General features: G+C 38.1%; 1 protein-coding gene across 1 annotated transcript; it reads left to right on the top strand.

The window, feature by feature from the left end:
• Positions 1-1,192: 1,192 nt before the first annotated feature.
• Positions 1,193-10,225, top strand: msrb1a (methionine sulfoxide reductase B1a). Its single transcript, XM_053611834.1, has 4 exons — positions 1,193-1,332; positions 6,973-7,115; positions 7,633-7,747; positions 9,569-10,225. The coding sequence occupies exons 1-4, from the start codon at positions 1,278-1,280 to the stop codon at positions 9,583-9,585; spliced, it is 330 nt and encodes a 109-aa protein (XP_053467809.1). The 5' UTR covers positions 1,193-1,277; the 3' UTR covers positions 9,586-10,225.
• The last annotated feature ends 8,528 nt before the right edge of the window (positions 10,226-18,753 follow it).

Below are 18,753 nucleotides of genomic sequence, written 5' to 3'. Positions count from 1 at the left end.
TTCATTCACACCAGTTATTATTTTGTACGTTTTGTAGAAGTCCTTAACGTGATCTGCATTAACTTATTTTGAAACATATAATTTACAACATATATAAAATATATAACAAGACACAGGAATGCACTGGGATGTACCAGGGACACTGGTAGGAATATACTGTAAATATGTGTATATACACACACAGGAATGCAGCACCAGGAACACTGGTAGGAATATACTGTATATATTTACAGTATATACACACACAGGAATGCAGCACCAGGGACACTGGTAGGAATATACTGTATATATTTACAGTATATACACACACAGGAATGTAGCACCAGGGACACTGGTAGGAATATACTGTATATATTTACAGTATATACACACACAGGAATGTAGCACCAGGGACACTGGTAGGAATATACTGTATATATTTACAGTATATACACACACAGGAATGTAGCACCAGGGACACTGGTAGGAATATAATGTATATATGTATATACACACACATGAATGCAGCACCAGGGACACTGGTAGGAATATACTGTATATATGTATATACAGTCCCTGGTGCATCCCAATGCATTCTTGAGGTTTTAAAATAAGTTATGTAAGTTATATGTTTCAAAATAAGTTCATGCCTACACGTCAAACACGTTAAGGACTTCTACAAAACGTACAAAATGTCTACATTATATATAGTTTAGACAGATTTTTTTTATTATTATTTCTCTGCAGCATTGAGAAAGGTCTAAGCTCCGGACACTTAGTAGCACAAACACTGAAAAGTTTGTTTCCTGATAGAGGGCCTACGTCTATTTAGTATGTGTCGTTGTGGCATACATAACAGTTTGACAGTTTCTTTTATAAACCTTATTAACACCACTAACTAACATTAAAAGAGTAGACTTTTGCAAAACCAAAAATGCATATTGGTGCATATTTAAATAGACGAATGTGCATGAATAAATAAAAAACTTTTTTTGGAAAATATTCCATTAAAAAAAACAACAACATACAGCAATCAACTGGCCAAAATGGATTGTGATATCTACAGTACCCAAGGGGGAAAAACCCCTTATTCACCTGTGTGTGTTTTAAGAAATGCTGCCATCGTGTGGTTAAATTGAGAATCAGCACTGCTGCACTGTTGCGCCAAAAGTGGTCACGTGGTACGGACACCCCGTCAAAACGAGGAGAGTAGCCGAGCAAGCCTCAGATCACGTGGGTCTGTTTTTGACAAGAGAAGTTTCGACCTGAAACGTGCCGCGCAGCAGTGTTTTGTGGACATGGCTTTTTGTTCATTTAAAGGAGGAGAGATCTTTAAAGATCACTACGAACCGGGTAAGTTCTCGTCGTGGATCTGCAACATTCATGCTGAAAAAAGAAGCAGGTTTTTACCAGCATGACAACTTTGAAGACGCGCCTCTGTAGCTTCCAGTCGCATGAGTGTGGTAAATTATTCCTTTCTTTCGAGACAAGATATGCGTTTTAATTCAACTTCTAAGATGAGCACTTATTACACAATGCGCTTAAGTTACAAAACAGCAGTTGTGTAATTTACCCTCTAGTTTTCATCAGCCTACTGATTACAATATCGTGGAAAAGTTCATTTTTCCACTGTAATTTAATTCAAAAAGTGGAACTTTCATATATTGTAGATTCATTACACCTAAAGTGAAATATGTCAAGCCTTTTTTTTGTTTGAATCTTGATGATTATGGCTTACAGCTTATGGAAAGCCAAAATCCAGTATCTAAAAATATTGGAATAAAGAATTTATAATACAGAAATGTCGACCTTCTGAAAAGTATGTTAATTTATGCACTCGATACTTGGTCAGGGATTTAATCCTTTTGCAGGAATTACCGCATAAGTGCGGCGTGGCATGGAGGCAATCAGCCTGTGGCACTGCTGAGGTGTTCTGGAAGCCCAGGTTGCTTTGATAGCGGCCTTCAGCTCGTCTGTATTTTGGGTCTGGTGTCTCTATGGGGTTCAGGTCAGGCGAGTTGGTTGGCCAATTACAGTAAAACACGGTCAGCAAACCAATTTCTAGTAGTTTTGTCACTGTGGCCAGGTGCCAAGTCCTGCTGGAAAAGGAAATCAGCATCTCCAAAAAGCTTGTCAGCAGATGGAAACATGAAGTGCTCTAAAATCTCCTGGTAGTCACTGCATTGACTCTCGACTTGAGAAAACACAGAAAACACCAGCAGATGACATGGCACCACAAATCATCACTGACTGTAGAAACTTCACACTGGACTTCAAGAAACTTGGATTCTGTGCCTCTCCACTCTTCCTCCAGACTCTGGGACCTTGATTTCAAATGTAATGCAACATTTACTTTCATCTGAAAAGAGGATTTTGGACCACTGAGCAACAGTATTTTTAGTAAAAAGGTCCATCCATCCATCCATCGTCTATACCGCTTATCCTTTTCAGGGTCACAGGGAACCTGGAGCCTATCCCAGGGAGCATCGGGCACAAGGCGGGGTACACCCTGGACAGGGTGCCAATTAGTTAAAAGGTGTTTTGAGTTAATTATCTGATTATAGCTCTTCTCATGTTGACATTGCTGTATTATAAATTCTTTATTCTAAAATTTTTGAGATACTGGATTTTTTCCAGTATCTCATTTCCGTGAGGTGTTATTAACATTAAAACAGAAAAAGGCTTGAAATATTTCACTTTATGTATAATGAATCTACAATATATGAAAGTTCCACTTTTTTAAATTAAATTACAGAAAAAAAAAAGAACTTTTCCATGATATTAAATTTTTTTGAGATGCATCTGTAGTAATTGCGCATGCCATTTCACATCAGTAGGCTGATGAAAACTAGAGGGCAAGTTACACAACTGCTGTTTTGTAACTTAAGTGCATTGTGTAATAAGTGCTCATCTTAGAAGTTGAATTAAAACGTGCCCCACCCCCATCTAACAGTTCTGAACTGACTCTAATCTCTTTCCTCTTTTCTTATTCTTAATAGATGTTAATGTCTCTAATAGTAAGGGATTAATCATTTACTCACTTATGAAGACACATACTGTGTGAGAGGTCACCTTCATTGCCACTACACCTACAGAGAACAATGATTTAAGATAAGATAAACATTTATTTTTCTTTATTCCTGGAGGGATATTTGAATGTTCCAACATATCAGCATGTAAAGTGTAGCACAGTAAATCTTTTAAATAAATAAATAAATAATAATAATAAAAAAAGTGAAAAGTAAGCACAAAGTAGACTTTATACTACTGCACTTGTTTACTAAAGAAAATTTTGCATTCAGAAGTATGACATTATGATGTATTCTATACCAGCCACTTTAATAGGAACACCTGTACACCTGCTCATTCAAGCAATTATCTAAACAGTCAATCATGTGGCAACAGCACAATGCATAAAACATGTAGATAGAGGTCAAGAGCTTCAGGGAAGGTTCGCATCAAACATCAGATATCACTGGCATGTTTGTTGATGCCTAAGGGGTTGGTTTCAGTATTTCAGAAGCTACTGATTTCCTGGGATGTTCACACACAATAGTCTCTAGAGTTTACACATAGTGGTGTTGAAAAACAATTTCAGCAAACAGTAGGCAGAAGTGTCCTGTTGATTATAAGAGATTTTCAGAAGCGAATGGACAGACTGGTTTCAGCTGACAGGAAGGCTACGGTAACTCAGATAACCACTGTTTACAACTGTGGTGAGTGGAAAAAACATCTCAGAACACACAACACGTCAGACTTTGAGGCAGATGGACTATAACAGCAGAAGGCCACTGCAGGTTCTGCTCCTGTCGGGCAAGGACAGGAATCTGAGGCTACAATGCACACCAGGCTCGCCAAAACTGGACAATTCCAATCTTCAGCTCTCAGACTTAGCCCGAATGGTTGAGGCTGTTCCCATGATCAGTTCTGGGCTTGCTAGGGGAAGAACATGATTTTTTGTTTGGTGTTGTTGTTGTTTTTTACACAGACAGTGTTCACTCAAACTGTGAATTATTTGTTTAGTGATGACTACAATTGAAATCTTAGTCAAATAAGCGACAATAACGGCACCTCTTTATGGTTCTTTTTAAAATTTTACTTGTATTATTTACAACTTAACTTATCACTTACAACTTTATTGATTTGCTTTATTGGCGTTTAAGTTCAGATTCAGGTCAAGCGTTTCAGCCAAACGTTTTTTTTTTTCTTGAGATGTAGTTACCCGAGTGTAAACGTCTTCTTCACGCTGTAGACGGTATTACATTTCATTTGCAGACCACATCTTGCAGTTGTAAACATGAGATTACAGTAACATGACACGGTCATGAAATAATCTTACTCAGAACCCAGCCTTGTGAGATTATCATGGTCCACACATAGTCCACACATGGTTTGGTCCACGCCCAAATTCACTTGAGTAGCAAAATATAGCGCACAGCTATTATAGTCAATGGGTCAAAAAAGTGCGTATGCCACTTTCCCTTAGTCTTGTTGGGAATTAGTTATCAGTTGGCTAATTATATTTGAAAACCAAAAAAAAAAATTTTGGCACATTAGAGAATGATGACCACAAATGCACTTTAATCACCGAAGGGGAAAACAAGCCCTGAAAAATAATAGAATTCGAGTAAATGGAACTCATTTATGTAAAGGACTAATGAGTAACATTACGCTCTTGAAAAAACCACAGGGCATAGCTCTGGAAGTACATGGTGCTTTTGGGCTTCATCAATCCTCTCTGTCTGAAATGAATCCCAGACCACTGTGTTCAGGTGCACCACAAACCTGATTTCTGACCACACCTGGGTTTGAAAATAGCTTTCAATCTTGACCAAACATATTGAACATTTGTTGCACATGGTTTCAGAGCAGAATAACAAGTGGGAAATTAGCAACAATATTGAGTTACAGTGGCGCTTTAAATTTCTATATCTCTGCGTAAATTTCTATATTGCTGCATAAATATGTCTTAAACGTCATCGGATTTTCACACAGGTCCTAAGAGTAGACAAAGAGAACCCAATTAAACAAATGAGACATAAATATTGTACTTGGTCACTTATTTGTTAAGGAAAATGATCAAATATTACTTATCTGTGAGTGGTGAAAGTATGTGAGTCTCTAGGATTAGCAGTTAATTTGAAGGTGAAATTAGTCAGGTGGTTTCATTCAGTGGCATGACAATCGTGTATGAGCACCTTGTTTTATTTAAAGAACAGGGATCTATCAAAGTCTGATTTTCACAACACATGTTTGTGGAAGTGTATCATGGCATGAACAAAGGAGATTTCTGAGGATTTCTGATCAGGCTGGAAAAAGTTACAAAATTGTCTCTAAAGAGTTTGGACTCCAATACACAGTCAGAGATATTGTGTACAGTTGGAGGAAAGACCATTGTTACCCTCCCCAGGAGTGGTTTACCAATAAAGATCACTCCAAGAGCAAGATAGTGTAATAGTCCGCAAGGTCACAAAGGAACCCAGGGTAACTTCTAAGCAACTAAAGGCCTCTTTCACATTGGCTGATGTTAATGTTCATGAGTCCACCATCAGAAGAACACTGAACAACAATGGTGTGCATGGCAGGGTTGCAAGGAGAAAGTCACTGCTCTCCAAAAAGAACATTACTGCCCTTCTGAAGTTTGCCAACAATCACATGGACAAGCCAGAAGGCTATTGGAAAAATGTTTTGTGGACTGATTAGACAAAAACTTAATTTTTGGTTTAAATATGACACGTTATGTTCGGAGAAAGGAAAACACTGCATTCCAGCATAAGAACCTTATGTCATCTGTGAAACATAGTACTGGTAGTATCATGGTTTGGCTAGGACACTTTGCCATCATGGATGGAATAATGAATTCTGAAGTATACCAGTGAATTCTAAAGGAAAATGTCAGGAATCTCGAGAGAAAGTGGGTCATGTAGCAAGACAACAACCCTAAGCACACTAGTCAATCTATCTAAGAATGGTTAAAGAAGAATAAAGTTAATGTTTTGGAATGGCCAGTCAAAGTCCTGACCTTAATCCAATAGAAATATTGTGGAAACACCTGAAGCAAACAGTTTATGTGAGGAAACCCACCAACGTCCCAGAATTGAAGCTGCTCTGTACTGAGGAATGGGCTGGCCGATGTGCAGAACTGATCAACAGTTACTGGAAACGTTTAGTTGCAGTTATTGCTGCACAAGGGGGTCACACCAGGTACTGAAAGCAAAGCTTCACATATTTTCGCCACTCACAGATATGTAATATTGGATCATTTTCCTCAATAAATAAATGACCAAGTATAATATTTTTGTCTCATTTGTTTAATTGGGTTCTCTTTGTCTACTTTTAGGACTTGTTTGAAAATCTGATAATGTTTTAGGTTATATTTAGGCAGAATATACTAAAGGCTTCACAAACTTTCAAGCACAACTGTATGTTGCAAATATTATAACATTGACCAAATCTTTTCAGTCTTAGCTCAGTAACCTGTGTACCATAATAAATATCCATTAATGTGTTTGAATGTGCATTTTAAAAAAAAATGACATTAAAATGGCTATTACAATGTATTAATTAGTATTAAATTAGTATTTAAATAATTTGTTTAAGGATATTCAATAAAACGATTTGCAGAGAGGATCACTCACCCTTCAATGCAGATTTTTCCTGTATGTTTGCTCTTACAAAGTGGACAAAATTTAGACATTTTCACTTAGGGGTGTACTCACTTTTGTTGCCAGCGGTTTAGACATTAATGGCTGTGCATTGAGTTATTTTGAGGGGACAGCAAATTTACACTGTTACACAAGCTGTACACTCACTACTTTACATTGTAGCAAAGTGTCATTTCTACAGTGTTGTCACATGAAAAGATATAATCAAATATTTTCAAAAATGTGAGGGGTGTACTCACTTTTGTGAGTTATTGTATATATATTCTAGTTCTGCCTCCACATGCCTAGTGTGACAAGTGTGTCACAAGCTATTTACTCTCTTGTGTAGGTATCTATGTTTGTGTAAAGTGTGGCTATGAGCTGTTCTCCAGCACATCGAAGTATAAGCACTCCTCTCCCTGGCCTGCCTTCACTACAACTATCCACGAGGATAGTGTCTCCAAACAGGAGGAGAGACCTGGTGCACTGAAGGTAAAACTGTTTACTCACACTCAGTCTAATGAACTCACTCGGTGCCATCTATAATGATCTGGTATTATTATACTTGGTCTTCCAAAAGTAGAAATATGTTGGTTATGTATTACATTTGAACTGTATTCATTTGAGTTTTTAAAGGAGCAACACAATAATAAGCATCATGTCAAAATCATGGCACATATGCTAGGTTTACTGAGGTTTATAGAAGTAAATTTCATAGCTGAAAACGGTTCTAGAAGTTTTCAACCTTCAATCATTTTATTTATATAGTCACCGTTTTAAATGCATATATGTTCTTATGTTTTATTAAATTGTTTGTGCAGTTGCTAACATAGTTTAACAATATCATTGAAGGTAAATGTAATTATTTTAACGCAGTGCTGTTTGATCGCTATAAACTTCCATTGTTTGGTAGTGACATTAACCATACAGCTCTATTTAAAAATAATACTTTTTTCCTCCATAAAGCTGTCTAACTACTTATGTATTTGAATTGTGCAATATGTTGTAGATTCGCTGTGGGAAGTGCAATAATGGCCTGGGTCATGAGTTTCTGAACGATGGACCCAAGCACGGACTGTCCCGATTCTGAATATTCAGCAGCTCACTCAAGTTTGTCCCTAAAGGTATTCACTCGTATGCTTATGTTCTGATAATAAGCGTGGACTCGATACAGTCCCTCTAGGATTTTGTGATCGCAGAAACGCAAAATCAAGCAAATGCCGCAATATTCTGAGGAGCTTGCAATTTTTCTAAATTGCCACAAGATTTTCCGCAGATTTGGGCCAAGACTTGTCATGTGACATCATCACAACTCACATTCAGTCATAGCTCTCTTCGATTCATGTGCGTCGAACATGAGTACAGCTAAAAAGTTTAATTTACCAACAAACATCACTTCAAAAGACCGTGCAAAACAATTTCGTGCCGTTGCAAGTTTTGCCCGCAGCAACCACAAAAAAACTGAGAAATACTGTACGGCCTGTTTATAGCACAAATTCATGTTTAACTCTGTCTGTGCACCATGTAATCTATTCTAGTGATCAAAATGAAACAGTTATAACTGTGTAAATGTCAATTTAGGTGTTATTATACACATATTGCTGAGACTCAGATAAATTGTCCCTTTGATAATTCTGCCTTTTTGGGAAACAAGCTTATCCTAACTGTTACGAGCTGGACTCAATTGCAGATGAATGTCTTTATTTACAACCAGAACTTAACAAACAGGGATCACGGTCTAAACTGGAAAAGCTATAATCGAGGTACTAAACATGAGACTAGATTCAAAGCATGGAACAAAACAACCGCACGTGTCCATTGTAAACAACGTCCCCATAGTTCCTACGTAATCAGTGAGCATGTGCTCGCTCTGGTTCGTGCACGCGCACGCCCTCCGGCTCTCTGTGCACGTTGCGCGCCGCAGCGCCATCTGCAGGGGAGATCGTGACACTAACACAGTTTGGGGTGGAATCTGCTGAAAGGCAGTCTGTAATTTCTTTCACTAGCTTCTTCTTTTTGGCTCAACAAGCGTTTAAATGTGAGGTGACTGCGTTTCTGTGGTTTCTGCACTGTAGCATTTTTGCTCAATTGTCAATGTTTTCACATCCCTTCATGTTCCTTGGCATCTGTGTATACTAACTAATTAGTCTATTATAAATAGTTGCTATGGCTGGCCAGAGCTCAACCTGTTCATCAACAAGGCAGCCCTTTTAGACAAACACCAAGAGTCTACGTGCATATATAAGCTTTTTTCCTCTTTATTTCCCCTTTTTTAATGTAGGCAATGTTGTAAGTCTTGCAGTGTTGTGTAATTTAAAATTGTTCCATGAAAACAACTTGCTGCTGATGTGGCGTTTTTGACCCTCAGCTGTGTATATGAGGCTGCAGTATGACAGCTGAACTGCTGCTTGTTGAAGTGCTGTATGTAGTCAAGTGTAATAGGGGAGGTGATCAGTTACAATTATTTAAATAGATTTTGTAAAACACAATGCCAAATAATATTTTGTTTAGGCCATTAAAAGATAGGGTAAGCTTTCATGGAGCAATTTTGGCCACCAGAAAGGCAGACACTCAACAAAATATTCCAAACCTTGTCTGGGTTAGAAAAAAGGAATAATTAAAATGATCTGACTCATGGAAAAGAGCCAGAACTCCAGTCACTAATGAATCATGGACTGTGTAAAGGGTATGCATCAGGACTTGGATCCCATGGGACCCAGCAAAAAAGTATTTTTGCTCTCATGTGGGCAGGAGTAGACAGTAAGATATGAAGTTTGTTTAGAATGTAATGGACTTGGCAGGTTGCTTATGCAGGTAACTACGAGAGAAACTAAATAGCCCGGACATGTCCCAGGTGCCCTGCCTACTGATTTGTCCACCAAATGTGTATACAAAAAAAAAAAACCACACACAGTCATATGCTGCTTTTTGTGTCCTATTTACAGATAAGGGTGGACAGTAGAGTGAGCTGATGGATGGAGGAGTGAAGATGACAAAAAAATGCACAGAGGGACTCTGTTCTGTGGAAGGTGTGGACATTTCATGAAGTGTTTTGCTACAAAGCCCAAAGTGGAAGTCAGAACACTGATATTTATGGCCACACTGGTACAAACAGAAGAAGTCTGTTCAAGTCTGTTCTTAGTCAATATCAATGCACACCAAAAATGAATCTAGATGTAATTGCTGTATGACATTTCTTAGCTGATTGACTGTTTTATGAGAACACCTTTACAACAGTAAATAGATCTTTGCCTTAAACCTTACTAAAAAAAAAAAAAAAAAAAAAAAAAAAGGCAGAATAACAGAAAATAATGTTTCGTACTCTGAGAAAGATTAAGAATAAAATTTTTATCATATAAAAAGAAACATTTGTTAAAGTTGTATTTTTTTTTTATTTTGTAATTGCTTTCATCAGTTTAGTCTACTGCTAATGTTTCAATATCTTCTGGAAGTACAGCACTGAACTGTTTTTGGTTAAATATTCAATATTTTCATTCAGGAGGGGCTCAAATGCTGGTGTTTTTTAAAAAACTTTGTACAGAGGTTTGTATATACAGTCCCCTCCACTAATATTGGCACCCTTGGTAAATATGAGTAAAGAAGGCTGTGAACAATTGTCTTTATTTAAACTTTTGTTAAAAAAATTAACAAAAATACTCTGCTCTCATGGATAGCAAACAATTGTAAACAAAACACAGGTTTATAAAAAATATATTTGTTAAATATAGGTTTACAATTATATGTAAATAACAATTATTGGCACCCTTTTAGTCAATACCTGTACTACCTCCCTTTGTCAAGATAACAGCTCTGAGTATTCTCCTATAATGCCTGATGAGGTTGGAGAATACATGGCAAGGGATCTGAGACCATTCCTCCATACAGAATCTCTCCAGACCCTTAAAATTTTGACGTCCACGCTGGTCGACTCTCCTCTTCAGTTCAACCCACAGGTTTTCTATGGGTTTCAAGTCAGGGGACCGGGATGGCCATGGCAGGACCTTGATTTTGTGGTCAGTAAACCATTTTTGTGTTGATTCTGATGTATGTTTTGGATCATTGTCCTGCTGGAAGATCCAACCATGGACCATTTTAAGCTTTCTGGCAGAGGCAGTCAAGTTTTCATTTAATATCTGTTGATATTTTATAGAGTTCATGATGCCATGCATCCTAACAAAATGTCTAGGTCCTCTGGCAGAAAAACAGCCCCAAAACATTAAAGAGCCACCACCATATTTAATCGAGGGCATGAGGTACTTTTCCATATGGCTATCTCTCTGTGTGCACCAAAACCACCTCTGGTGTTTATTGCCAAAAAGCTCTATTTTGGTTTCATCTGACCATAGAACCCGATCCCATTTGAAGTTCCAGTAGTGTCTGGCAAACTGAAGACACTTGAGTTTGTTTTTGGATGAGAGTAGAGGCTTTTTTCTTGAAACCCTTCCAAACAACTTGTGGTGATGTAGGTGATGTTGGTGATGTTGGAGGTGGTTTCATGTGTTTGGAGATTGTGTTTACTTGTATGCTATTTTGGTATTTGACTTTTGCCTGTTTTTTTGACTTCGAGTTTGGTTGTCCCTGTATTGGTTATTGTGCATTCTCTTCACCTTTGTATACATGTTCAATTGGTTCACTGGCAGTAGGGGTGTGTCTGCGGCTGCCATTTCTTTTTTTCTCTGTTTCTTTGCTTAGGTAGTTAGGGAAGTATACGTGCATTTTCTTTGTTTTTCTTTTAGGTAAGCTAGATACTGTTGTGGATAAAATGACATGAAATAAATATGAGGGAGACCTAGTATGAGTAATATGTAATTTTATTGAAAATTCACAGGACTGGTGGGTGCGTAATCTTGAAGAGAGCGGTAGGGGGAAGAAAATGGGGTGTGTCCTGGGGACATGGGATAGTCAGCAAAGGTGAAATAAGGAGACCACTGAGAGTACGGCGGACTGACAGGTGAGAAGAGGGAAGAATGGTCAGAGCCCAGATCGGAGAAGGTGACATCATCCTCAGACTGAAAGCTGGAGGGAGGGTCTGTCTGTGTAGAAGCGTTAATACACACATTCATGGGGTGGATTCTGTATCTGAGGGGTGGGGGGGGACCCCGCATTTCCATTTCCAGAGGGGGTGCTGCAAAGAATGTTAAGTAGCACCATGATGTCAGCAGTGAGATGCGCGAGCTGATAGTGAGTGTTCAGATCCAAATCCAGCCCCTCCAGTAAAGGAGAGAAGAAAAAATGACGACGGGCACCTAGACACACAGAAGCGGTATTAGGCGGATATTGACGAATTGGTTTCACACTTTAAGATCTTTTAAGAGTAACACACTATGGTTTATTAGTCACAGAGAAGTATAAGAGCTGAGGAGTGCAAACACACACACTCTCGTACAGTCAAGGGCAGGCATGCAGACATAACACACACACACACACACACTCTGTCTCTCTCTCTCTCACACACACACACACACATAACATTATAACTTTATAAGAATAATAAAAAGGAGTATTAAGATATTATAAGGGTAATATAAAGAGTAGTGGGATATGTAGGATATTAGAAGGGTAATATAATGATATTATGAAGTAGGAAGTACAGTAAACCATTTGCAAGCAGTGTAACTATATATAAAATAGAGATATAGAGCAAATATGAAAGTAAATTATAAACCAGAAATACAGAAAAATGTAAAAGAAACTTACTCATAATTCAGATGGTGAAGATTCTTGTCTCGCAAGGAAGGCCTTAATTTTAAGAGAAAACCATGAGGAGCCATTTATAAGGGTAGCTGAGTCAAGCTTCCCCCGCGAGATAAGAGTGAGACCAAGGTCTCTCTAAATTGTTTTGTCTCTCTCCCACTTTCGATCCTAATGGTATCCAGAAACTCCTCTTTCAAAACATAATGGTAAATTTAATAACCTTCTTTCAAAACATAATGGTAATGCAGATGAGCTCTTTTTTAACCCTATTGGTATTGATATCATAGTCTTTCTGAAATATATTGGTTATCTACTGTGTAAATACAGTATAAATACTGGAGCTTGGGCTCCAGGTGTCAGATCACTTCTGAGAATTCTCATCGGTGTGGATCTCGTGTGGTGGAACGGAACCAATAAATCTGGACCCTTGCTTCTTCTCACTCACGGCTGGTGTCTTTTTTTCTATCTCCAACTGGGTTCACAGATGTGAGTATTTGCTTCTATGTTGAATTTTAAGTGTTTTTGGGTAATAGGCTAAATTTGGGCCAGCACTACCTAAACGACAGAATTCTTTTGTTTATTATTTTGGCCTTGGCGCCCCCTGAAGATACGCCTGGTTTGGTTAATTTGTACCATTATATGTATATATTGTCTGTTACAATATACCACAACCTTTTTCACACAACCGTGTTTGCGTTGTTATTCCTGGCTTCCCCTTGTTTAAAGATCAATCCAATTGAATCGCGAGCTGGTTACTCTGTGCGGCCCAACCTAGACTGGGCCGTAACAACTGTAATGTAAAAAAGTAGAATATCTGTTTCTGTTCTATTTCACAAAAAAGTGCAAATTTATGACATAAATCTGTAGAGAGTCAGGCCCAAAAACAGACTTCTGACTTTTTGAGATTAATTCCACTATATTTGCCAGTATGGCTCTGAAATATGCAAATACATAAAATGTCACTATGATGAATTTTCTCTGTACAATCTCTGACTTCACCAACTGGTGGTGCTGTTGTAAAAAGAATTGTCCATAAAAAAATTCAACAAAAATTGCACTACATTGCAGGAAGGGATAATATTCCCAAATGTTGGAAGGGTCCTCACTGCACAGCAGGTGTGTCCTTCAAAAAAAGGACAGCCAAAGACTGCAAGTTTACGCAGGTGCTACATTACAAAAACGTAGAGAACAACTGTTTGAATTGTAAAAAGCTGAGTTTAGACAGAAAAAAAAGAGTTTTTGTAGCTTTTCTAATCCTGAGTTGGACATTATATCTAGAATGCAATTAAAAATGAAATGAAAATGAAAACTTTCTGGTTTGCAGCATTTGTATGTTGCTACCCACCATGCCCGTCTTTCCTTTTCCCACCTGTCACTTTACGCCCTATTCCCCCAGTGGCAAAATGCATTATGGGTATTCTCTACCACATAAGGTGGACATTAACCCTAAGTAGTTTACTGTTCACTGTGGGATATCATGAGCACACTGGATATTTTCCATTTTACTTAAGGACATACTACAAAATAGCAAAAATAGCCAAGCAAAAATGGCCAAGGAGTGCACTATGTAGTAAATAAGGTGTGGTTTCAGACATCCCATGTGTCTGTGTGCGTTATCACAGACCATGACAACACAGAACACAGAACATAAGGTTGTTAAGTATATGTCTGAAAAAGAAGAAGAAGCAGCTACTTTGTTACTTTTTAAAATCTGAGTTTATATATCTAAACTGGGGCACTGGGTTGGTAAACAATGACCAGGGCTACTATTAGATCAGCTGTGAAGCTACAGTTGATTTAAATTGTCCTTGCTGAATGAGTTTAATATTAAACTACACAGACCTTGCTCAGAACATTGCACAGACAAGATTACTCATGGTCAGGTGACTTATTAATAATTTCAAGATGCTAAATGTGATTTTGATTTACTTCTAGTGTACTACAAGAAATGCTGTAGGAGGAAGCTGTGATATAATCTAATCAGTGGTTTTCTCCTTGCTAATTAGCAATAGCCTTGGAGGTTAGCTTTCAAGACACAAGTTACCTCTTTAATGCCGGGCCTAAGGACTAAGATCAGTTTTCACTACACGAACTCAAACCATAACTGCTACCAGAAAAACCACAAAACCATGCCTCGGAAATTGACTGGTCACAAGCACTTAAGATCTAAATGGTTCTTTTTTTCTTTCTGTCTCCTTCCTGTGATTGAACGAATGTGGAGTATTGAAAGTAGCACGTGATGCCGGTGTGTTTTGCAGGTGTTCATTTAATTAAACGTCTGATTGCTTAGTGGTTATAATAAAGGGTTTATAATAAATGCATAAATATGAACTAATATTGAAACTCATATGTTAACTTCTGTATCTGTGGATGGGAGAATTGAATGTACACACACAATTCCAAGTAGAACCGTTTAATATTCTCTTTTGTTTGTCTATGTAGGTTGACAAGAAATCAGAATGGTAATGTCCTACAGCAATGAACTTTTCACATTTAAACTGTGCTTTTGTCGCATACCGGGACGTAATGGAGTTGAGGACGGATGCAAGTGCAGTAAAAGACTGTAATACGAGCGATAGGCAGATGAATCCAAATCATGATTCAGAAGCGTGGTCAAAACAGGCAATGGGTCAAGCAATAGGCAAACAGGCATAAACTGGACTAGGCTGGAATCAAAATGAGGAAATGAGAAACAAGGTCAAAAACATGATTTATATTGAACCAAGAACCGGGAAACGGCCGCTTGGTAATGAGGTAAACTCAATACTGCGCAAAGTGCACAGAGACACGAGGGGTTTAAATGACTAACGTAATCACTGGTAAACACGGACAGCTGTATACAATATTGACAAACCTTTTAGTCAATACCTGTGCTACCTCCCTTTGTCAAAATAACAGCTCTGAGTCTTCTCCTATAATACCTGATGAGGTTGGAGAATACATGGCAAGGGATCTGAGACCATTCCTCCATACAGAATCTCTCCAGATCCTTCAAATTTCAAGATCCACGCTGGTGGACTCTCCTCTTCAGTTCACCCCACAGGTTTTCTATGGGTTTCATGTCAGGGGACCGGGATGGCCATGGCAGGACCTTGATTTTGTGGTCAGTAAAGCATTTGTGTGATGATTTTGATGTATGTTTTGGATCATTGTCCTGCTGGAAGATCCAACCACAGCCCATTTTAAGCTTTCTGGCAGAGGCAGTCAGGTTTTCATTTAATATCTGTTGATATTTTATAGAGTTCATGATGCCATGCATCCTAACAAAATGTCTAGGTCCTCTGGCAGAAAAACAGCCCCAAAACATTAAAGAGCCACCACCATATTTAATCGAGGGCATGAGGTACTTTTCCATATGGCTATCTCTCTGTGTGCACCAAAACCACCTCTGGTGTTTATTGCCAAAAAGCTCTATTTTGGTTTCATCTGACCATAGAACCCGATCCCATTTGAAGTTCCAGTAGTGTCTGGCAAACTGAAGACACTTGAGTTTGTTTTTGGATGAGAGTAGAGGCTTTTTTCTTGAAACCCTTCCAAACAACTTGTGGTGATGTAGGTGACATCAGATTGTAGTTTTGGAGACTTTCTATTTTGACACACCTTTGGAAAACAACCATTGACTAAACAGGGGTGGAGACAGAACATAATCATAACAAAGGCACATGTCCAAAGTAAACAACGTCACTGTCCTTGAAAACCGAAAAGCGTGGGTTCGCTGAGCGCTCGCGCACCTGGCTCGTGCACACGCATGCACTTCGGTTTTCTGAGCTCACTGCAAACTGCAGTGCTGTCTCAAGGGGAAATTGTGCCAGCCTTCCACACGTCCTACAACAGGAAATACCAAATATACCCAGGCAGATTTTCAGAAATTTAGGTTGCCTTACATGTACCAATCAGGCATAACATTAAAACACTTACAGGTGAAGTAAATAACATTGATTATCTCATTACAATGGCACCTGTCAAAGTAGGGGGTATATTAGGCAGCATGTGAACAGTCAGTTCTCAAAGTTGATTTGTTGGAAGCAGGAAAAATGGGCAAGTGTAAGGGTCTGAGGGACTTTGACAAGGGTTAAATTGTGATGGCTAGACGACTGGGTCAGAGCATCTCTAAAACGGCAGGTATTGTGGGGTGTTCCTGGTATGCAGTGGTTAATACCAACCAAAATTTATCCAAGGCAGGTCACCCAGTGAACCGGCAACAAGGTCATGGGCACCCAAGGCTCATTTAGTGAAGACCAAGTACACCCCTTCATGGCAAAGGGATTCTATAATGGCAGTGGCCTCTTTCAGCATGATAATGCACCCTGCCACACTGCAAAAAATGTTCAGAATTGGTCAGAAATGTTCAGAAGTCAGGAGCATGAAAAAGAGTCTGATTGAGCATATATGGGATTTGCTGGACAATCAAGTGCTATCCATGGAGGCCCCACCTCACACTTACAGGACTTAAAACGCCTTGTCTGCCAGATACCACAGCACACATTCAGATGTCTTGTGGAGTCCATGCCTCGATGGATCAGAGCTGTTTTGAGGGTACAAGGGGGACCTACACAATATTAGGCAGGTGGTGTTTATGTTATGGCTGATCAGTGTATGTAGCCAGGCCTCCATGTGTTCTGTACTTATAAGGGCTCTTTTGTGGTACAGGCAAATATTTGTTCCTGTCCTTTTGATGGATGAAAATACAAACAGCCCATTGAAGCAGTGTTAGTGCCTGATTTCTTCACAGATCAAAGAAGGAGACTCCTGGGGGTCAAAGCTACTAATCAAGAAATCAGTAGTAAAGAATGTTATATCAGCTTTTCAAAGAAGCTTTCATTTTACATTTAAATTAATAACATCATTCATTCATTCATTCATTCATTCATTCATTCATCTTCAGTAGCCGCTTTATTCTCGCCAGGATTGGTGGGGATTCGGAGCCAATGCCTGGATACACCCTTGATGGGACGATCACAAATTAATAGTAAACAGTACAGTACTCAGAACAGTAAAAAAAAAAAAAATATGGCTGTTAATAAGTATCTGTCAGAAAAAGAAGAAGAAGAAGAAGAAGTCTGTACAAGTCTTTGACTATTTACAATTTAGGAAATTTATGTCAATTTAATTTGCGGGATATATCAGATAACCCAATTTTTTTTTTTTACGTTTTAAGCTGGATTTTAGTTTGCCTGTCACTTTTTTCCTCTTGAAGTATGTTAAAAAAAAAAAAAAAAAAAGAAAGAAAAAAAATCTCCTAATCTGAATATGATGGTTCATTTACCAACTCCTGTTACATGTATATTGGAAAATTGGCTGTGGACTGAATTGAGATTTGTTAGCCTAGTTAGCCATCTGTGCTGCTGTTAGGGGCTAGCAACCTTTCCCCTGTAGTTCAGTTTTTTCACACCTTATTAAGATTCAGATATATCCAATATTTTTTACATCTTGACTAATTGAGGGGGAAAATGAAGATGAAAAAGAAAATAAGAAAAGAAGCAATTTTCTTTTCATTTTAAATACATTTTTACTGCTATCAACAACATTCACTCTGTCAGAGAAGCTTAGCTACTTCTGTAAGTCAGACTTGAAAATAGTAATAAACATTTTTGACATCTGAATGACACCATCATTAACCAAAGCCAGAGGCAAGAGGCACTGCAGACAAGATAGTTTTACACATCAAGCTGTCAATCATCCATAAAAAAAAAATGTACACAAACTCCTATTTGTATTTACATGTATTTGTATTGACAGTTTGCTTTATCCCACAGTTAGAAAGTGTAGGTTTGAGCTATCTCACAGAAAAAACAAACAAACAAACAAATAAATAAATAACACATCATTGTGCTTTAATGTAGACTCACCAGTGATACACATAATATGTATATTATGTAATTATATAATAATATAGACCTAATTTAATAGTAGATCACAATTTGATATTAGAGGATTAAGAAAAAATACCTAGAACACTCTGATACAAACGGCATACTGCAGTGATTCACTTTTAGGACACATATACAGTAGTATATTGTTCCACAGATTGCATGACAATGTAGATGTCTTTTTGTTTGTTTGTTTGTTTATTTCATCTGAGCAGATTACTGTTTGTCTTTAGACATTTGAATGGCCAAACACATTATTATGCTAACATATTTTACTTGACACTGTGACTTTTTTGTACTGTTTTCTTTCTATACTATACTGTATTGTATATCTTGGAAAATACATTCAGGTATCATTTCCAATGGTGTTATCATAAACAGAATACAGAAAACAGTCTACAGACAATTTTGTGCTCACAAGCACATGTCCACACCCAACTAGCTTCACAATTAAATATTTAAAATGGGGCGGTGTAATAGAAAAGTCCAGTTTCTAGCTCCTCCATAGTCAGCCCCCCCAGGTGTATGATGAAGGTACTGTAGCGAAGCACCTGAGTTACACTGAG

The sequence above is a fragment of the Ictalurus furcatus genome, chromosome 2 (genome assembly GCF_023375685.1).
Source record: "Ictalurus furcatus strain D&B chromosome 2, Billie_1.0, whole genome shotgun sequence".
NCBI classification, from domain to species: Eukaryota; Metazoa; Chordata; class Actinopteri; order Siluriformes; family Ictaluridae; genus Ictalurus; species Ictalurus furcatus.
The sequence above is the reverse complement of the archived record's forward strand: the minus strand, read 5'-3'. Positions and strand labels throughout refer to the sequence as shown.